The sequence below is a fragment of the Loxodonta africana genome, chromosome X, assembly GCF_030014295.1.
Source record: "Loxodonta africana isolate mLoxAfr1 chromosome X, mLoxAfr1.hap2, whole genome shotgun sequence".
In the NCBI taxonomy this organism is placed as follows: domain Eukaryota; kingdom Metazoa; phylum Chordata; class Mammalia; order Proboscidea; family Elephantidae; genus Loxodonta; species Loxodonta africana.
Genome location: NC_087369.1, coordinates 146,585,551 through 146,608,359, shown reverse-complemented (window position 1 = coordinate 146,608,359; position 22,809 = coordinate 146,585,551). Strand labels below are relative to the sequence as shown.

Here is a 22,809-nt window from a genome sequence, read left to right as displayed (position 1 = left end):
GAGAACAGAAGTGCTCACAGCCAGATACACTTAGGACTAATTTGATGATCATTGAGCACTATCAAGTTAATGGATACTAGCCATAACACAGGAATTTATAGACTATCTCCTCAGGTTGTGAAAGCTTCTTTTGACAAGTAAAGTACTGTAAAGTAGTAATATATGACCAGTAAAGTGCTGTAAGGTAGTAATATGTACTTAGAATTAGTAAAATAGCATTAGTAATAAACCTCTCCTCTTTCTTCTAAGCTTATTTCCTTTTATCCCTTCTCCTGCCTAGGAGTGGAGAACAGCTCAGAAAAGCAACACAAGAAACCAAAGACTTATAATTGACCCTGAGAGACTTGACATAAGTAGTTATGGCAATAACCCGTGGTACCCTAATGTTCTGTGTGCATGTAGATTACCAAGAGCTTTATACCCGTGTGGCCGTTGAGTTGATTCCGACTCTTGGTGACCCTATAGGACGGAGTAGAATTGCCCCATAGGGTTTCCAAGGAGCGCCTGGTGGATTCAAACTGCCAACCGTTTAGTTAGCAGCCATAGCTCTTCACCACTACGCCACCAGGGGTTTCTAAATACTAATACTGGCCCACAATCTGTTATCCCAAACCACTGTGGTCCACTTGTTTCAGAATTTAATTTTTTTTTCAGATTTTACAAAGATACTGTCATGCATACAGGGTGTGAGCTAGCACTCCTTTATAAAATACATTCATCTTTTTGCAGCAAAATATATGAAAATTCACACTGGGTGGGATAAATAAAGAGCATAAATAAATAGCCTCATAAGCAGTTCAGGTCAGGTTTTGCCACAAAAGGAATTAGCAAAAGACTCTCAGTTTTCAGAGATTTTAGAATTCCAAGAGTTGCAGGTAAAACGTTGTAGAGATACACTCCTCCTTGGCCAATGGGGTCATGAAACACAAACTTAGGCCAGCAAGTGCAGACAGGCTTTCTGACTCTCAGTGACCTTATTCTAGAGCTATAAAAAAGAGCTATAGGAATATATATTCCCTTTTTGACAACATACACTGAATAGTAATTTTGTAAAAAAAACAAACAAAAAAATGACATGTTGAGGTGTGGGGGTGGGTTGTCACTAAAGGAAAGAATGATCTGGAAAAAACTAGGCCAAAACTACTTTGGTCAGTTTTTTCAAGGAAGATTATCTGTTTGACACAGCCATAACAATGATCATATTTATTGTTTAACACCTATGGGAAATTATGTTGTAATCCTGCCAGCTCTACTACATTTGTTTTGGAAAAGTGAATTTTGGTCTATTCCAGAACAATTTAAAAGTAACAATTTTGCATTTGCTTATATATAATTCCATCTGTGAGAAACCCTAGATGAACGCAGAAAACTTCCCCCAACTGACCTCAGCCACATCAGAATACACAAAATGGTACACATGCGCACACACCTGAAACATCCACACTGCGTGTGTTAGGGCCTTCACCGTCTACATGGGGTGTTACAACTAACTTTCTGTCCATTCAGATAACCCTCCTGCCACCACTTCACAATAACTCACTAGCTGCAGTCATTTCAACACCCACTTCCACAATCAAACTCTGGGTCTTTTCCAAGGTAAAGTGCCATATTTATTGTAGTATTTATGCATATCTTAAGCATTAACATGTAAAACTGTGCTACCATTTTTATAAGGTTCCTATTTTTCGTTTGTTACTGACAATGTTTTTGAGCATTGTGCCCCAATGCCTTTTTCCCCGTAAGCTTTTCTCCCATGAGCTATTTTGCATAGCTTAGTGATATTTAGGAATGCATGTTGCCTTGGAGCAGAATTGACTGTATGCGTTAATAAAATTAAGAGGCAAAATTCCCTGTTAGACACCCTGTTTAGCCCCCAGACAGTGCTTCTGAGCAGAGAGACTCTTATTTTCAGTGAAAATTTCTCTAACACATAACTCAAATAAGGTTTATTTGCAAAAGAAAAAAAAATCTGCATGACAAGTTTCTTCTCCCACTTAATTTTTTCTGAAGGCTTATACTTCTATTATTAACAGCTCTGCCACACTGAAAAATGCCTTAGATACACAATCTGGAGGAAGTTTTCCCCGGAAAGATTATCCTACCAAGTTATTTTAGGAGGTCAAACCTGAAGCTGGCTCCTATCCAAGTGTATTTATTATGTGAATTAGACCTTTTCATCTGAAAACTTAATTTACTTTCAGAAAGCCTTATAAGTACGACTGGATATCCACATTTGCATAATCACCACTCGCCCCTCCTCCCTTGCGTCTCTCTCTTGGGCACAGAAATGTATGGTTGCCAGATACACTTATAAGTGAGTGCAGGTGACTCTTAACTCCCTGGAATTGGTGTGCTAGAGCTCCTGACACTGAACACAAATGTATTTTTCATTAGTGTTTAATGCTGGGAAATCCCATTTCATGGAGCCCAAGGATTAAATTACTTCATTTGGGAGGGAGCAAGTTCATTCCCCATCTTTTTCCTGAGGTGAAAAAAAGAGTGAAGCTGAGATCATTTGCATTTCACAAGGGCTTAAGGTTCGGATGTATTCCACTCAGTGCAGCAATCTGACATTGTGAAAGCTTTTAAAGACAATGTTAACTAGCAGAGCACCCTCCACATAGTTGAAACATGGAAACAAAAATGAACAGTAATTTGGATATATAATATAAATATATATACATATATAATCAAAATGACTATATGAAGTAGTTCTACCTGCAACAGAAATGTTATAATAACGCTATGACTGTACTTTTCAATTATTTTATCATTTTTATAATAAAGGAGTTGCAAAAAAATTTTTTATTGTACTTTAGATGAAGGTTTACAGAACCAGCTTCTCATTAAACAGTACACATATTGCTTTATGACATTGGTTAACAACCCCATGACATGTCAACACTTCCCCTTATTGATCTTGGGTTCCCTATTACCAGCTTTCTTGTTCCCTCCTGCCTTCTAGTCCTTGCCTCTGGGCTGGTGTGCCCCTTTAGTCTAGTTTTGTTCCATGGGCCTGTTCAATCTTTGGCTGAAGGGTGAACTTCAGGAGTGACCTAATTACTGAGCTAAAAGGGTTTCCGGGGGCTGTACTCTTGGGGTTTCTCCAGTCTCTGTCAGACCAGTAAGCCTGGTTTTTGTTTTTGTTTTGTTTTCTTTTTTTTGTGAGTTAGAATTTTGTTCTATATTTTTTTCCAGCTATGTCCCAGACCCTCTATTGTGAGGGTCCTTATCAAAGCAGTCAGTGGTGGTAGCCAGGTACCATCTAGTTGTACTGGACTCAGTCTGGTGGAGGCTGTGGTAGTTGTGGTCTGTTAGTCCTTTGGACTAATCTTTCCTTGTGTCTTTAGTTTTCTTCATTCTCCCTTGCTCCAGATGGGGTGAGACCAGTGGAGTATCTTAGATGGCTGCTCACAGGTTTTTAAGACCCCAGACACTACTCACCAAAGTAGAATGTAGAACATTTTCTTTATAAACTATGTTATGCCAATTGAACTAGATGTCCCCTGAGACCACGGTCCCCTCAGCCCCTACCCAGCCCAGTAATTCGGTCCCTCAGGGAGTTTGGATATGTCCATGGGGCTACCATGACCTTGCCTTGTACAGGTTGTGCTGGCTTCCCCAGTATTGTGTTCTGTCTTACCCTTCACCAAAGTTACCACTTACCTATTGTCTATTTAGTGTTTTTCTATCCCACCCCTCGCCTCCCTCGTAACCATCAAAGATTCTCTTTGTGTGTAAACCTTTTCATTAGTTTTTATAGTAGTGTTCTCATACAATATTTGTCCTTTTGTGATTGACTTATTTCAGTCAGCATAATGCCCACCAGATTCATCCACATTGTGAGATGCTTCACAGATTCATCGTTGTTCTTTATCGTTGTGTAACACTCCGTGGTGTGTATGTACCACAGTTTGATTATCCATTTATCTGTTGATGGGCATCTAGGTTGTTTCCATCTTTTTGCTATTGTCAACAATGCTTCAGTGAGCATGGGTGTGCACATGTGTATTCTTGTGGTGACTCTTATTTCTCAGGGTTATATTCCTAGGAATGGGATTGCTGGATCATATGGGCATTTCTATTTCTAGCTTTCTAAGGATGCGCTATATATTGAGGTGGGTCTACAAGTCCTGTGGACTAGTCAAACACTTTTTTTTTTTTATCAATAACGACTTTTAGGGATGTTGCTCTATACCCAGGCCTGTGCTTCAGTGCTACGTGACATGCAAGAGAAGTAGAACATGGCCTTGCTCTAAGAAACATGTAGTCTATTTGGGGAGGTAAGGCAAAACACATGGAATATTATGGTAATGCTGTAATATTGCAAACTGAGGGGTCAAATTTATGAAAAGAACAATAAGTGTTAAAGTCAGAGAAGAGAGTTGTATTTCTTTTCCAGAACAGTATAATAGAAAGAGTACTGAGCTGGGGATTATCAGACATAGGCAGGTGAATTCATTTTCAAGTCAGATGACTTTGAGCAAGTCACTTCACCTCTCTGAGCCTTGGGTTCCTCATCCATAAGATGGAGAAGAGAGGGGGGAGGGCCGAACTAGCTGATCCCTGCGGTACTTTTCAGTCTTAAAGTTTTCTTTTCTACCATTCATTCAATGAACAAATAGTCAATGACCTGCTATGTGCAGACACGTATTACTTGATTTACCTCGTTTAATTGTTAGAAGAAAAGATTATTATCTCCATTTTACAAGTGAAGGGTTAAGGCTTCTAAGTGGCAGAGGCAGGAGAACTCAAATCCAGGTTTGCCTGACCTCAAAATTCTATGCCCTCTCCTCTATGCTTAGCTGCATCACACCACACTGCCTTCATTTCTGCATTTAGGTAGACATGGTCGAAGATGGAAGCAGACATGTAAAAGAATAACTGCAACGAAAGGTGGGATATCATGATTGACAAATTCAGAGCATGCAGAGGATTTGGTGTCTCTGAATCTTAAGCGGGAGAAAGATAACTTGTATTACAGAGATCTGCAGTACAGTGAATGGAGCATTGGCCAGAGAGTCAGGAGACGTGAGTTCTAGTCCTGCTATGTTACTAGCCAATTGACTTTGGACAAGTAATTTTCTGGGTATCAGTTTTCTCATTTCCAAAATGAACAGATCTGCAAGATCCTTTGGGTTTTAGAATTTTATGCTTCTTTAAGTTCCAAGGATGGAAAGCATGATTCTGGTTCTGGTTATGAGTACAATCCCAGAGGTTAAAAAAAAAGGTAATAAGTACTTGTGATGGTTTTTTAGTAGATATGGGATTTGGAGCGGGCCTGGAATAAAAGAAAATTCATGAAACATATTAGTTCCTTTTAAATATAAAAGGGTAGCTGACTATCTAAAGTGAATGCTTACCCCTTCCTTCCATATCTATCTTTTGTACAATTCAGATTTTCATATCGCAAGTTCATTTAAAGGGAGGGCTACCTATACGAGAAAATACAGCCGAGAATTTGTCCTACTCTTGGGATATTAATATCGTTTTAAAATATACAGAACATGTCAATGTCTTTAAAATGCAAGTTTGAGACAGAAGGATTGAAAGAAGTGATTTTTTTCTGTGATCAGCCACTGTAAAGTAGGCCTTAGCACAAACCAGCTGAGCCCTTTGCTAAGCATCGAAAGCCTCTGGCATTTTTATGCTTTTCAACTCTCAGTCATTTGGGAGGTGGGACAAAGCCATGCTGTCTACAAAGTTTATCCGGAACGTGCTGGTGCTACAAGAAATCACTTGACATCTATTATGTTCCTCCCATGGAAGAGAGGTGGCTATCAGCTACACTACCGATTTCTTTTCAAAGGGATTTAATTAGGGTATTTTTCATGGGCCAAATCCTAACGCGCTGCCTTTACGTGCGCCTGCCAGGAAAACAGTGGAAAAATACCAAACAAGAGCAGTAACAGAAGTCTGAGGACCGCTGTCCCAGGCTGCACCCTCTGCAAACGGGTAGAATAAGGGTATCCCTGCTGCCTAAGGGGCCGCTAATATGGCAGAGCTCCTAGAAAGGTGTGGCAAGGGGGGAGGGGCATGGACTGTGCTTTGCGTGGCTGTGGAAATACCGTCATAACCTGAACGAAGTCCTTTTAGCCTACCTTTTACAAGTAGTACTCTGAGTTAGGGGGCTGACAGAGAGATTAGTTTCACACAGTTGACTTATACATTCGTGAGCTGTTTTTCAGAAGTATAGATTTGCTTCTGGGTAGGCAGGCTAGCATCCTTTCCTGAGGTAAGCCAGAAGGTGGCCTTATGTTTTTATTTGAAGCGCCGAATGATTTTCCTCGCAACAAATTTTTGCCTTTCACTGGTATTTTCTGAAGTGAGATTTTTGCAACTGATGGAAATCAGCTTGCTTCTGTTCTGTAAGTCAGTGTCTTGTTGATGATTTATTTGTTCCGTAGCAGAAACTATGACAAATTGTGTGAGGCGGCCTCATTTACTTTTTAGCTGCTATAGCCCTGAAGAATTTACATGTAAATGCAACTGTGGATGCTTTACATTTCATAAGCGTGCCACACGTGCTTTTGTAAGTTAAGTGACATTTTTACAGATAGACGGAACTTAAAACTCTAACACCTCCTCCCCGACAGGTTATATTATTCTGAAATCCTGGTAAGTCTGACATGCTGTGTTTTCCTGACTGCCAAACGGGAGAGTAAGTCTCTATTTTGTGTTTTTCTTCTCTCCTTAGACATGCAGAGCAGCCCACACAACCAGTTCACCTTCAGACCTCTCCCGCCGCCACCGCCGCCTCCACATGCCTGCACCTGTGCCAGGAAGCCACCCCCTACAGCAGACTCTCTTCAGAGGAGATCAATGACTACCCGCAGCCAGCCCAGCCCAGCTGCTCCTGCTCCCCCAACCAGTACACAGGATTCAGTTCATCTGCATAACAGCTGGGTCATGAATAGCAACATACCATTGGAGACCAGGTACTTGAGTTATTATTGATTCCACTAAACTTAAGCTTGGGCTGGGGATGATTCCACTGAGTACAGAAGCTCATTTGACCATAGACATCTGCAGAGACACACAGCCGTACCCACAGATACACACCAGAAGCATGGACAAAATGGCAGACCCCTCCACAGGCACAGATGCACACACAGGCACACACACCCCTAGATCCAGGCACACACACAGACACACACACCAAAGCAGATGCACATGAAAAGATAGCACCACAGGTGCATAAACACTCCACAGTCAGACACCCACAAAAACATATGAAGCAAAGCAATTATCTAGCTATCATTGCAGCGTCAAAGTGAAAGCAATTGCCCTTTGTTTTAAGATACTGCAATAATGCAGGAAAATCCAAGCGCAACTGGAGGAGCAGTGATTGTTTGCATTTTATTTATTATAAGATTCTTTGAAAAAGCAAATTGCCTTCAAACCTTTAAAGGGAGGAGTTGTTTCATGAATTGGAAGTACGTGTGTCATTTCGAAAACTTGACTCTGCCTTTAAAATGAAGTTTGGTCTTTTGAGCAAAAGCGTTCACCTCAATTTTTCTTTCACTTCATGTATTTAGGCTTCCATATTTGCTCTTCTAATCTTCATCATGTAATTTAAGGACAACTCCTCCACAGGTCTAGGTCCCTTGATCATAATAGGCTTTAGCACTAGATGTGATTGACTGAGAAATTAGTCATCATTTCTAGTCAGTCTTTCTTAAATCAAACATTACAACTTACTACTAATAGTGAAAAATAATAACTAATAAAACGTAGCATTCTGTTATCTTTTAAATTCAAGGACTTCCCCTTGTTTTCTGTATATCTTTTTTTCTATCTATCACTAAAGTTTTTCTAAACACATTTACATATAAACAATGGGCATAATATACCTCTTGATAAACAATGTCTGGTGTCAACTCCGATCAACTTCTATTCTGATATCTGCAAACTGGGACTGAAAGGGGAGGACTAACAAACTCACATTATAAGACTGTTTTTTTTTTCCTCAGCAGCATATTAAATTAAATGCCAGACATGGCATCAGAGAATATGTCACCATCAATGAACTGAAAGTACTATGGCCCAAATCCAGGAATCTCTGTATCATCTATCACTTACCAGATTAAAGAGCTTCATAAACTGGTATTTCTGATATCTCCCAACAGAAAATATAGCAGTCAGCACCTATGACTAGAACTGTATTAGTGATAGAATTTGTGTATCATTCTTTTTTTTTTTTTAATCAAAAGAGGGAAGGTAAGGAAAGTGAGAGAAGCAAGGAGTTTTCAGAAACCATGGTGATTTATTTACTTTCCTTTTAATTCCCTTGTAGAGACCTGAGGAAACTGGAGTGGGAAGGGGTTAGTTAGCTAGCAATCCTGACAAACACACTCCTGTCTTCTAAGAAGCCAAATAACAGGAAATCTGGAAGGAGGGTAGGGAATGGGCTCAGACAAATGGAGAGAGAAAAGTATTCTTATTTGAAATGTACATCTAGGCATGTTTGTACAAACTGCACCCACGGGCCTTCTGTATCTAGACAAGGAATGTATTAATTGGTCTCAGTTTCATAAGATGCAGAGAACATAAGTTTTCATGTGAGACTGAGCACAGAGTACCTTTTTAGTACATTTGAAAATATATTCAGCCTCAAAAAAGATGAATTTAAAAAAAAAAAACCTAGAAGCCCTATCAGACTGATAAACTAGGATTTTCCAAATATATCCTTAAAAATGTTCATTTCATATGTAGTCAAATAAAAGGTAACTCTGTGGGGTACCCTGGCACTTACTCTTATGCTCTGTTACATAGCCTTTCTGAACCTTGACTTCCTCATCTGTGGCACTGAATGTAAAAATGCCTGCCTCAGCAGGTTGTTAGGGAGGTCAAGGTAGTATAAGAGAAAGTACCTCGTACATTGTATAGCATTATACAAATTAAAGGTGACATTATTATTCTTATAAGGGGGTCACCTGCCTGTGCTTAAATGTCTCCAAAATAGGGAACTGGTCCTTTCCTAAGGCATTCCATTCCATCTCAACTAATTATTGGAAGGTTATCATTGAATCAGAATTTACCATATTTTGACTTCTGCCCATTGGTACTAGAGTTCTAGGGTCCCACAGAATAAATAAAATCCATCTCGCACCTAACAGCCCTTCAGATGTTGTTGTTGTTAGCTGCCATTGAGTCAGCCTCAACTCATGGCAACCCCATACACAACAGAATCAGACCATTGTGATCCATAGGGTTTTCCTTGGCTGATTTGGGGGGGTGGATTGCCAGGCCTATCTTCCTAGTCTGTCTTAATGTGGAAGCTCCACTGAACACTGTTCATCATCATTACAGCAAGCAAGCCATCACTGAAAGACAGGTGGTGGCTGTGCATGGGGTGCATTGGCCGGGAATCGAACCCAGGTATCCCTCACGGAAGACGAAAATTCTACCACTGAATCACCACTGCTCTCTTAGGATATTTGCTGGCAACTCTTCCCGCTTCTTCTCTTCTTTGGGCTAAATATTTCCTCAGTTCCTTCTCCTGTTCCTCACATGACCTACTTTCAAATCCTTCTTTCTGTTATCCTTCTTTAGAATACACTCCAGTTTGTCCAAACTGCTCTTGAAGTATAATGTCAAAGGTTGATGCGAGTATGAGTTCTTACTAGGCTCTTCGGTCAGGAGCAGAGTCCATTCAGGTTGCCTCAAGGACCTGAGAGCTTCTTTTAAGTATATCTTTAGTCTCTGGGCACCAGGAAACACTGGTCAATACCAAAGGAAGGACACTAATATGACTCAGCATTTCTCTGAAGGTTGCTCCTTCTGTCTCTTTCTTTGTCCGGTAGCATATTCTTTCCATCAACTCAGTATTGCTTTTGTCTACCACTTAGTTTCTACTTTCTTGTAACAATGTCTCTGGTTTCCACTGCACTACATAGCCCCAAGTGTACCTCCTGGCACCTTTCGCCACATCCCTTCACCTTCATGTCCCATTGCCTAATTCCCTTGGTATTTCTTGGTTCAAAAAAACTAACAGAGGAGCTTTAATCAGCCCAGTTTGTCCTTTTTTTTTATCAGGCCATGTTTTAGTTTCTTGGCAAGCCTACAGATTGCCTGCCTTTAGTCAGTTATTCTTTCAGTCTGCTGAGGCTAGGGGGAGGGAAAGGTGATATGATTTTATATATATATATATATATATATATATATATATATATATATACATACCCACCTATGGAGCCCTGATGCCTGATGGCGTAGTAGTTAAGAGCTCGGCTGCTAACCAAAAGGATCAGCAGTATTCGAATCCACCAACCACTCTTTGGAAACCATACGGGGCAGTTCTACTCTGTCCTATAGGGTCACTATGAGTCAGAATCGATTTGACAGCAACAGTTTTGGGTTTTTTTTTTTTCTTTCTTTCTTTCTTTCTTAGTCCACCTGTGGCTGCCCCTTGAGCAAGGGCTGGGAACAGATCGTTCAGGATTGTGTGCTGTGACCAGCAATGAATCACCTCCCTTGTCCTCACTGTATATTTCTGTTAATGCTGTCTACTCCAGTATCAGCTTTTTTGGTTGCCATGTGCCATAACGGGTTCACATTTAGAACACTGGTAACTAAACCCTTACATGTTTTTTTTTTTTTAACAAGTTCCGAGGCTAAGCCACATTTCATTTATTCTATAATTATATAGCTGAAGCTTTTTTAATTGCTTGTTTGGATGGAGGAGGTGCATGTGTAAATATGTTTATAGCCTTAATTTGGCCTAATTTGATTTTATCTTGTTAGCCTGTGGAGATGTAGCTGAATTCTAATTCTGCCATACAAAGTATTTGGCGTTTGTCCTCAAAATTGTGATCTGTAGGTTGGTGAGATATGCTTTCCACATTTTCATGTCATTAGTAAAAATGTTACCTAGGACAAGATCAAGGTCAGAACTCTGTGGTATGCCACTAGAAACCTCCCTGCAGTTTGACATTTATCCATCAGGCAGCATTATTTTTCTAGCGTACAACACACATTTCTCCTTTTTTGTTCACAGGCTTATCATGAGAGACCTTGTCAAATGCCTTGCTGATATCCAGATGCAGTGTACCTACATTTTTACTGATCTGCCAATCCAATAACCATGTCAAAAATAGAAATGAAATGAGATTTGTCTAACATGGCTTGTTCTTAGAGAATTTATACTGCCTTCTCATGATTTCTCCTTTTTTTTTTCTAAGTGCTCACACATCAACCTTTTAAAAACCTGTTCTAGAATTTTGTAGTCAATTAACAGGATGGTTCTTGATCTAGTCTAAGGAGCCCATGTGCTTTCTGTGCCTTTTGAAAATCAAAGCCAATATTTGCTGTCTCGAGTCTTCTGACATATTTCCCCTACACCACAGTGCCTGCAACTTAAACAACTATGACTAGGAAATCCAGTCTATAAGACCTCTCACCACCCTGGAATATGATTTTTATTCATTTAGAGCACTGAAGAGGACGTGGAACCAGGGAAATCGTTGCTGATGTCAGACGGATCCTGGCTGAAAGTAGAGAATACCAGAAAGATGTATACCTGTGTTTTATTGACTATGTAAAGGCATTCGACTGTGTGGGTCACAACAAATTATGGATAACATTGCGAAGAATGGGAATTCGAGAACACTTAATTGTGCTCATGAGGAACCTGTACGTAGATCAAGAGGGAGTCATTCAAACAGAACAAGGGGATACTGCGTGGTTTAAATTCAGGAAAGGTGTGCATCAGGGTTGTATCCTTTCATCATACCTATTCAATATGTATCCTGAGCAAATAATCCAAGAAGCTGGACTTTATGAAGAAGAATGTGGCATCAGGATTGGAGTAAGACTCATTAACAATCTGCGTTATGCAGATGACACAACCTTGCTTGCTGAAAGTGAAGAGGACTTGAACCACATACTGATGAAGACCTAAGACCACTGCCTTCAGTATGGATTACACCTCAACATAAAGAAAACAAAAATCCTCACCACTGGACCAATAAACAGCATCATGATAAATGGAGAAAAGTTTGAAGTTGTCAAGGATTTCATTTTACTTGGATCCACAGTCAACACCCATGGAAGCAGCAGTCAAGAAATCAGAAGACACATTACATTGGGCAAATCTGCTGCAAAAGACCTCTTTAAAATGTTGAAATCAAAGATTTCACCTTGAAGACTAAAGGTGCGCCTGACCTAAGCCATGGCGTTTTCAGTTGCCTCCTATGCAAGCAAAAGCTGGACAATGAATAAGAAGAGTGAAGAATTGACACCTTTGAATTGTGGTAATGGCAAAGAATATTTAATACACCATGGACTGCCAAAATAATGACCAAATCTGTCTCAGAAGAAGTACAACCAGAGAGCTCCTTGGAAGCAAAGGTGGCAAGACTATGTCTCACATGCTTGGGACATGTTGTCAGGAGGGATCAGTACCTAGAGAAGGACATCATGCTGAGTAAAGTACATGGTCAGTGAAAAAGAGGAAGACCCTCAATGAGATGGATTGACACGGTGACTGCAACAATGGGCTTAAGCATAACAACGATTGTGAGGATGGCGCAGGACCAGGCAGTGTTCCATTCTGTTGTACATAGGGTCGCTATGAGTCAGAACCGACTCGATGGCACCTAACGACAATAACAACAGAACATTGGAGTGATTTCTTATGAACACCTGGCCTGTCTCAGGCTTGAATTTATGATTTATTGGTGTTTGTTTGACTCTTTAAGGCTATGATTATTCTTTGTCACAAAAAAAAGGCAGTAGTTGAGAAGATCTCCCTGATCTTGATCATCCAATAACATTGCGTGAGTTGCAGGTCTATCTTATTCTTGCTCTAATCATACTTATTTAAAAAAAAAAAAAAAATCTGTCATCTTTAGCAGTGTTTTTTTTCCCCCAAACCTAAGATTCATTTGGGATCTGAACCTTCTTGGCACTGTTTTCATCACATATTTTGTATTTATTTATCCTTGTTTTTATCTCTTTCTTATGCTATGTGTTCTTTAGAAATCTAAATTGAACGGAGAGTATCCAATACAGGTAGCTGGTTCCATTAGATAACAAACCTCCCCAACTCTCTTAATTCATTTCCATTTTAGAGTATCTCAAGGCATGAAATTGCATCTGTTTTTTCACTTTAGAGAGCTACCTTCCTTGTCTAGGGTTTTTCCTTCATAATGTACTTCATATGATGGCAACGGGGTTTTTTTTAATGTATATCATAACAAATTATGGATAACATTTCTAAGAATGGAAGTCCCAGATCACTTAATTGTGCTCATGCGGAACCTGCACATAGACTAAGATGCAGAACAATGGGATAATTCGTGGATTAAAATCAGGAAAGGTGTGCATCAGGATTGTATCTTTTGCCATATTTATTCAGTCTGTAGGCTGAGCAAATAATCCAAGAAGCTGGACTATATGCAGAAGAAGGGGGCATCAGGACTGGAGGAAGACTCATTAACAACTTACGATATGCAGATGACACAACCTTGCTTGTTGAAAGTGAAGAGAACTTGAACCACTCACTGAAGAAGATCAAAGACTATAGTCTTCATTATGGATGACACCTCAACATAAAGAAAACAAAAATCCTCACAATTGAACCAATAAGCACCATCATGATAAACGGAGAAAATATTGAAGTTGTCAAGGACTTCATTTTACTTAGATCCACGATCAATGCCCATGGAAGCAGCAGTCAAGAGATCAAATGACATATTGCATTGGTCAAGTCTGCTGCAAAAGACCTTTTTAAAGCGTTAAAAAGCAAAGATATCACTTTGAGGACTAAGATGCTACTGACCCAAGCCATGGTATTTTCAATTGCCTCATGTGTACGTGAAACCTGGACAATGAACAAGGAAGATGAAAGAAGAATTGATGCATTTGAATTATGGTGTTGGTGAAAAATATTGAATATACCATGGACTGCCTAAAAGAACAAACAAATCTGTCTTGGAAAAAGTACATCCAAAATGCTTCTTGGAAATGAGGATGGCGAGACTTCTTCTCAAGTACTTTGGTCATGCTATCAAGAGGGACCGGTCCCTGGAGAAGGCCATCACACTTGGTAAGTTAGAAGGTCAGGGAAAAAGAGGAAGACCTTCAACGAGTTAAACTGACACAGTGACTGCAAAAATGGACTCAAGCAGAGCAACGATTGTGAGGATGGCACAGGACTGGGCAGTGTTCAGTTATAGGGTCGCTATGAGTTGAAACTGACTTGATGGCACCTAACAACAACAAGGTACTTATGGACTCTAAGATAAAATGGTTGCGTTCTGTAAAGGTCCCCATTCTACAGCTCATCAGCCAGTTTCTCTGTTTTCAGTTGCTCAGAGAAGCAAGTCCCCTTACCATTTTCTCTACCTTTTAGAAGATGTAGTTGTCAACAGGGAGGCTGAGGACTTGTCATATATTTGCCTTTAGCTAAGTAAGTCTGGCAGATGTCTGTGGAACTGAAATCACTCGTATTTACTGCATTTTACTCCTTTGACACTTCTGTGATCTATGTTGGAAATGAGCGTCCATTTCCTACCTCTGACTTACTGGCTTATTGTAGAGTCCCTGATCTATCACCTATTAGCTGTGTGACCTTAGGCACATTACTTAACATTTCCATGCCTCAGGTTTCTTACCAGTAAAGTAAGGATGATAGTAAGACTTAACTCCAGAAGGTTGTTGGGAGAATTAAATGAGTTAATGCTTGCAATGTGCTTAGAGCAGTGAGACACTTAGTAAGCACTCGATAAATCTTAGTAATAATGATAGCAACAACAAGAGACAATTCTACTTTTTGTCCCTTTTTTTTCCATCTTCATCTAATTAAAGACGTATCTACTCTTTTGTTTATGGATCCTGCCCTCCAAGTAAATACACGCAACATCTTTCTACTTCCCCTCTTAACATGCTTTTAAATACAATATACTCTTTTTTCTATCATGTCCTAATGATTACAATCATTCCCCTACGTTTTGATGGTACATACCTCTATGGCTCTGTAAGACTGCCCTGTGGTAAATTTCCAGAAGAGCTTCTGGATTGCTGCCTGCCTTCTGTCTTTCATAAAAACAACACCCTGACTACCCAGTACGTGCAGGATTATGTTCTTTCCTGACCAAACCAAAAAAGCATACCCGTTGCCATAGAGTCAATTCCGACTCATAGAGGCCCTGTAGGACAGAGTAGAACTGCCCCCACAGGGTTTCCAAGGAGCACCTGGTGGATTCGAACTGCCAACCTTTTGGTTAGCAGTGGTAGTGCTTAGCTACTTCACCACCAGGGCTCCGTTCTTCCCTGAGTCCTCTCTTATTCAGAAGAGATCAGCCTTTCTACCTCCTTCTTCAAGCCTTCTCTCAGCATTCCCAGCGGCTAGATTGTCTTTTTTGGGGGGGAGGATATTATCTGGAAAGATGTGTAAGTTGCCAAAAATGGAGAGTCCGGGTGGTGATATGTGTAAGCATATTTGCTCAAACAGTCCTGGACTCAACTGCTTATATCTCTGTGAACTTGGACACTACTTAACTTTAATGGGTCTCAATTTCCCCATTTGTTAAGTGGAGATAATGATAGACCCTACCTTGCAGTGCTGTTGTGAGAATTATATGAGATAATATATGTAAGATGTTCTCTCAAAGCCTGGCATGTACAAAGTGCACAATAAATCTTGTTTTCAATATAAGAGCCTGACACAGGCCTGTCAGCAAGGAGAAGAATTCAGAGTCACCAGAGTTCAGAGAGCCACATTACCTTTAGTCTGCCTAAAAACAGCCAGTATTCACATATACCTCCCAGACTGCAGATTGTTGAGCATGTCCTACAAAGTGAGGCATTCCACAAACATTTATTGGGCACTCATTGTGCACTGCAGCTCCTATGAGGAATAAGAGTCCCTGTGCTCAAGAAACTTATGGACTAGCAGAAGCAATAATAATGATAGCATATCCTACATGCCAATATGCATGCAATATGCATATGACCCAACCGTCCTTCCTGAAATTGAAGAGGACTTGAAGCACTTACTGATGAAGATCAAAGACCACAGCCTTCGGTATGGATTATACCTCAACATAAGGAAAACAAAAATCCTCACAAATGGATCGATATGCAACATCATGATAAATGGAGATAAGATCGAAGTTGTCAAGGATTTCATTTTACTTGGATCCACAATCAACACCCGTGGAAGCAGCAGTCAAGAAATCAAATAATGTATTGCATTGGGCAAATCTGCCACAAAAGAACACTTTAAAGTGTTAAAAAGCAAAGATGTCACCTTGAAGACTAATGTGTGCCTGACCCAAGCCATGGTATTTTCAATCTCATAATATGCATGTGAAAGCTGGACAATGAATAAGGAAGACTGAAGAAGAATTGACACCTTTGAATTATGGTGTTGGCAAAGAGTGTTGAATATACCACGGACTGCCAGAAGAACGAACAAGTCTGTCTTGGAAGAAATGCAGACAGAGTGGTCCTTAGATGGGAGGATGGCAAGACCTCGTCTCACATACTTTGGACATGTTATCAAGAGAAATCAGTCCCTCGAGATGGACATCATGCTTGGTAGGGTACAGGGTCAGCAAAAAAGAGGAAGACCCTTGATGAGATGGATTGACACAGTGGCTGCAACAATGGGTTCAAACACAGCAAGGATTGTGAGGATGGTGCAGGACTGGGCAGTGTTTCTTTCTGTTGTACATAGCGTCGCTATGAGTTGGAATCAACTAAAAGGTACCTAACAACAACAACAAGCACTGTACTAAGTCCTTGTAAAACTTTATGCCCTTGTAAGCTGCTTTAATTCTTACAATAACTTTATGTGGTAAAAAAAAAAAAAAAAAAAACCCAAGGTAGGTACTATTAAATTGAGAGACAAGGAAACTGAGGCATGCAGAGGTTTAGGAACTTTATAAAATCCCATAGATAGGAAATAGCAAATCCAGGATTTGAACCCAGACTGTGGGTCCGGGGTCTTCAGATTCAACCACTAAATACAAAGTGAAATAAATAATAATACTATGATAATTGCTTTGTTGAGGCTAAGTAATCCCAAGGTAAGAACATTTCAAGGTGGTTGATCAAACCCACAAGGGAATAGTGGTGGCAGAGGAAGTGTTGAGATAGGTAAAGGAGGGAAAGTGGAGACTTCCCTGAGAAAATGACCTAAAAATTATTTCGCTCTAAAATCTTGAGTCATTAGGTGAAAAATGGTAGAAAAGGCATTCTGGGTAGAGCGTGGCATACCAGTTATCCATTTCAGTGATGTTAGGCATTATTCTTCCTTGAGCAAATACGTTCTTTCTAGTACTAATAAGCGATAATCACTCTGGAACCAAAAAAAGACCATCATTCTTAAGATCTGGGTCAGAAGTCTAAATTTCATTCTGGAATTCCTGTTGTTAAATTCCCTCATTTTCCTTTCTTATCCAGAGACCCATCCTCGGACATACTAGAGTTTCTGGATTCTCTTATTCTGTGATTGTTCTCCAAAAATCCTTTCTTTTCACTCTCTGTAGGATGAATGTCAATCCTTATTTTGTAGCTTTGATGTGCTTTCTTCATGAAAGCGATACAGCACAGTAGTTAAGAGTTTGGATTGTACAAGAGGTTGAATTCAGCTCCTTACTAGCTGTATGAGGTTGGGCAAATTACTGAACCCTTCTAAACCTTGGTTTCCTGCTCTTAAAAAATAGCACTCCCCTCATAAGGTTGTTACAAGGATTGTTTTAGACCTCACATGCAGTTTACACTCTCATTTTAGTTCCGTCCCCTCTTTCTGTTCTTCCTCTGTGCCCTATTCCTCCCTTCTCCATCCTCTTAGCACTGGTTTTTGTTCCTTTCTAGCTTCTAAGAATCATGACGTACTGCTTTCCTTTCTGTATTGGCTTTTCCATTCTACCAGAGCACTCTGTGTGCAAGTGGATTGGTGTGCCTTTATCATCCAGTTCAATGGGTGGTGCTTATTTCTGTTAGGATATCAAACATAGCCCACTCCCTGAGAGCACTGGAACAGTTTTCTAAACTTCTTGACCTCTTCATTCTAATTCACTTTGTAAGTGGAATTACAACAGTTTATGTTTCCCTTGTTTACTCTCTTCACTGTCTCCAATTCAAACACCCAGCTCAAAGTTTACTTGATATACTCTGTTACTCTTTTGGATTTTTTGGCTGAGTGTTCAAGGCCCCAACTAATTTTCCATGACTTGCCCTCATGGCAATTATTTTTTTCAAAATGATGGCAATGGAAATTAACCATGGTCTTATTCACCAAAATGAATTTTACTTGAAGATTTTGTTATAATGTTTGATACTCAGAAGAACTTGGTGTTGAGAATAACATGGCCACTTCAGATCACAAGGACAACTCAGCATTGTGTAGAGGAGGTGTGCCTGGCCAGAGGAGGGAGTAGCAACTATCTTCATTGATTTTTAGCATACCCTGACAGATGGCTACATCTTTATGAAGCTATCTGCCCTTGCTGGCTTTAGGCCAATGTGACAATTAAGTGGAGTCTACAGGGCTATTTTTATGAAAGAAGAACCAGGGCCATTGGTGAAAGAGATATTGGCAAGGAATAGAAAGAAAAATGATATCTATATGACCAATGCTTATTACCAGGCTTCTAGAGTTAGTGTCTGTCTTGGGGAAATAAGAATCATTTGGAAGAAATATTCATTAATGGTGATAGCAGTGATTTAAATATCTATGGAATAATATTCTTTAAATATTAACACATAAATGTAAGCTCTCCAGTAGCAGTTATATTTCTTTATTACATAGTACTACTGAAATCTACCTAACATTTATAAGTAGCTTTTTTTCCCCCCTTAGAACATTTGCAATGGAAAAATAGATTTAGAAACAATTTTTTCCCTTCGATAATAACTGGGGGGGGGCTCAGAATGTACATATTCAGTTCTTAGAGCCAACGATATCTCATGCTTTAATCCTTTAATAGCACTGGGGTTAGCAAAATCTATCTTCAGCCACAGATTTAATGATTCTTTTTTAGACAGGAAAAGACTTTGTAGAACTAATCTATAAACTATAAATCCTGTTTACTACAGATGAATGGGAATCAACCAAGCTTTTTAGCCTACAACAAATGATGAATGTGGAATATGCTAAATTTACATGAAGGAGAATTTTGTAGTGTTAAAAATATATTTTACATGTTGAGAGTAAAAATGTATCCATAATAATATATTGGGTTTAGGCAGTGAAGAGCAATACTTTGGAGATCATTGTGATACAGTCTCTAGTCTCTTTGGTGTGTATTATTTATTTTTTTAAAAAGCCGTTTTAATTGACTACTTTCAGATTTATTTCAGAATGAAAACCATCAGCGAACATAATTTGTTTCATTTTACAAGGAAGGATATTTTACCATAGGTGAGATGAAATCTGGTTTTAATATGGAAAATATGTATTTAGCAGTCCAAATGTGAATCTAAGTGGGCATTTTAGGGAATTTTTAGGAATTAGTTGATTGACGTAATATATATAAGTATAAAAACCCATTGCTGTCGAGTTGATTCCAACTCATAGCAACCCTACAGGATAGAGTAGAACTGCCCCATAGCGTTTCCAAGGAGCAGCTGTGGATTTGAGCTGCTGACTTTTTGGTTAGCAGCTGTAGCTCTGAACCACTGTGTCACTGGGGCCCCAATATATAAGTATAAACTCCAAAAAAACCAAACTCGTTGCCGTCAAGTCGATTCTGACTCCTAGAGACCCTATAGGACAGAATAGAACAGCCCCATAGAGTTTCCAAGGAGCGCCTGGTGAATTTGAACTGCAGGCCTTTTGGTTAGAACCCTAACTCAACCACTACGCCATCAGAGTTTTATAGTAAACAAAAGCATAAATTTTAGAGGAGTCTCTGTACCCACCTCTTTACTCTCCCTCTCCATATATTTATCTACTTCTCCATCCCTCATTGTATATTTAAAACAGAAATATCTGATTTTGATCAAGAGAGAAAACTAGTTCTTAACAACTTCATTAACTACAAAGTTACTTATCCAGTTAGTCATAATACATATTTCCATTACCATGTCAAGTTAATAGACACTTGTCTCCTATTTTACTGAAAATATGAAATATATTTGAAGTAGCAGAAAATGATTTCTCTGTCAATTATTCTTACTTTCTACAGGCGTGTGTCTGTGTGTTTGTATGCATGTGTGTATCAAAGATATGCTACTAAACATCTCCCTTTGGGAGAATCCAGCTGGCTCTTCATTAACTCCACAACATAAAAATGTTTGTGGCTTTAAAAACAAAACATAACATAGGGTTAAGTCTTGAGGTCTTTGAAATATTTTCTGAAAGAATTGTGGAAGCGTTGTACTGAGTGTTCCATTTAAAGAACAGGAAAACAAAAAGAATTGCCCCCTTTGGCGAACAGATAAGGAAATAAACAGTAACATCTGCTTCTCCATTCTGTTAATTTTTTGGTGTGATATCTGAGGGTATGAGAGACTGTATAATGCAAATTTTTAAAAATGTAAAACAGTTCATTATAAGTACTATCATGAATTTTAGCATAGATAAATTTCAACAACAAATTTCAACAAATATTTATTGTCTGCCACGTGCCAGGTACTTTTCTAGTTGCTGAGGCTACAGTACAAAACAAAACAGACAAAAACCCTGTCCTTATGGAGCTTTAATTCTAGTGGGGGAGACAGGCTCCGCCCTAAAATGTTAATCTTACTAAGGTTAATAATATTACAGAACTTAGGATCTGGCTAGATGCGATACGCGAGAAGGGAGAGGGGTCAAAGGTGGCTCTTATAAGTTTTCCTTTACTTGCTTTCATCTCCCCACCCCAAATTTTATAGAGCTGTCCCTTATCTATGGCCTCACAGCACCCTTGTGCATGTCTGTCAAGACCTTGTTCCCTTGTATATTTTCACTCCAAATCTTTTACTGTCTTTATAAACCATTGCAAGTCGAGTAAAGGATCACGTATGCCTTTTTTTTTTTTTTACTTTGATTCCTCAGTCCTTAGCGTATACTGTTCAAAAACATTTGCATGATGGATGTGTGGACAGGCAGACAGAGCATCTGAACAAAGAACATTCAGTTGGAAACATCCAACATCTAATAAATAGTTAAAAATATAGATATGGAACCCAGGAGAAGGGGAAAGAGAAAACGTTTTCTCCTACCATTTACCAAGTACTTCCTGTGTGCCAAGCACTGTGCTACACTGTTATCACATTTATTCCAGTTTATAGTTTTTGATAGTTAGGCTTAGAGAAATTGAGCAATATGCACCAAGGTCACAAGTTGGAATGTATGTAAGCCAGTTCAAACCCAGGTCTGCGTGATTCCAGAGCTCATGCTGGACATGAATAGTTAAAAGTTTGATATTATTATGTTTATAGTAATTGAGCTTTGGTGAGTGATGCAGGAAATCTTGGAAAACCTACACAGGAAGTTTCGCACAAGAAGAAAAGAAGACCATAAGCCAAACCATGGGGAACACCTACCTCTTAGGAGCCCGTGCAGGAAGAGAAGCCAGCTTAGGTGATTGAGGAAAAGAAAAAGATAAGAGAAAATTTCAAGGAGATGGTGATCATGAATTTCAAATGCCGCAGAGGAGTCACATAGAATGTGGATGAGAAGAGACCATTGACTCCATCACTTACAGACTTCTGGACTTTTAAGAAGCCATTGTTAGCACAGTGGTGAGCTGAAGCTAAACTGCAATAGGTTTGAAGAATTGATAAGAGATAAGAAAACAAAAGTAGAAGTTAGACTACTCTTGAAATAGGATAGTAGACTGAGAGGAAGCTGAATCAGGGCAAAACTTTCATATAGGCTGGAAGCAGTTAAAAAAAAAAGGGCAGAGAGAATACATTCAGTGAAGAGATCCATAGTAGTCACCAGGATGGTGATTTTAAAATGGAAAGAAACCAACAGAGCAAGTTAAAGATCACATGTCCTAAATGGTAAAGAAGATGGAAACTTGCAGGCGTGGTCACACAATGCAGAAGAAAACCCAGCGTTATCCCATACAGCAGTACAGGCTTCTCAGGTTGCCAAACCCCTACCAGGGCACACAGCTGATGATGACACCACCTTTGGGAAATAAAACTCCCTTTGGAGCCCTGGTGTTGTAATGGTTAAGAGCTTGGCTGCTTACCAAAATGTCGGCAGTTCGTATCTACCAGCTGTTCCTTAGAAACCCTGTGGGCAGTTCTACTCTGTCCTATGTGGTTGCAATGAGCCGGAATTGACTCGACGTCCATGGTTTTTTTTTTTTTTTTTTTTTTTTCTGGTATAAAGCACCACCCGTCTGTTAGTTTGTGGTGGGTTGCATGTTGCTGTGATGGTGGAAGCTATGCCACCGATATTTCAAATACTATCAGAGTCACCCACAATGAACAGGTTTCAGTGTAGCTTCCAGACTAAGACAGACTAGGAATAAAGGTCTGGTGATCTACTTCTGAAAATTAGCCAAAGAAAACTTTATAGATCACATCAGAAGAGAATATTGTCCCATATAGTGCTGGAAGATGAGCCCCATGGGTTGGAAAGCACTGAAAATATACAGTGGCTGCAAGAATGGACTCAAACGTGAAGATGGTACAGGACTAGGCAATGTTTTGTTCTGTTATACATAAGTTTGTCGTGAGTGGGAGTCCACTCAATGACAACTAACAACAATAGATGTAAGTTTACCTTTGCTATTCTCTTTTTTTTTTTTTATTCTCATAGTAACTGTGTTACAATAGCCTCTCGCCCTCAATTAAAGTTGGCTTTCAAATATAAGTCATATTCCCAAGGGCAGGCAGCTATCATTGACCAAGCCA

The 22,809-nt window shown here is 39.5% G+C and overlaps 1 protein-coding gene across 7 annotated transcripts in view; it reads left to right on the top strand.

The window, feature by feature from the left end:
* TENM1 (teneurin transmembrane protein 1) overlaps window positions 1-22,809 on the top strand; it is a 618,409-nt gene that overhangs the window by 226,562 nt on the left and 369,038 nt on the right. For 4 of the 7 annotated variants that reach the window (XM_064277561.1, XM_064277560.1, XM_064277562.1 and 1 more), the window contains exon 1: window positions 6,542-6,938. In XM_064277561.1, the coding sequence (XP_064133631.1) occupies window positions 6,700-6,938 (239 nt within the window). In that variant the 5' untranslated portion in view covers window positions 6,542-6,699. Of the gene's footprint in view, window positions 1-6,541; window positions 6,939-22,809 lie in introns of those variants that run through there. The other 3 variants (XM_010594654.3, XM_003414757.3, XM_003414758.4) reach the window with 1 other exon arrangement.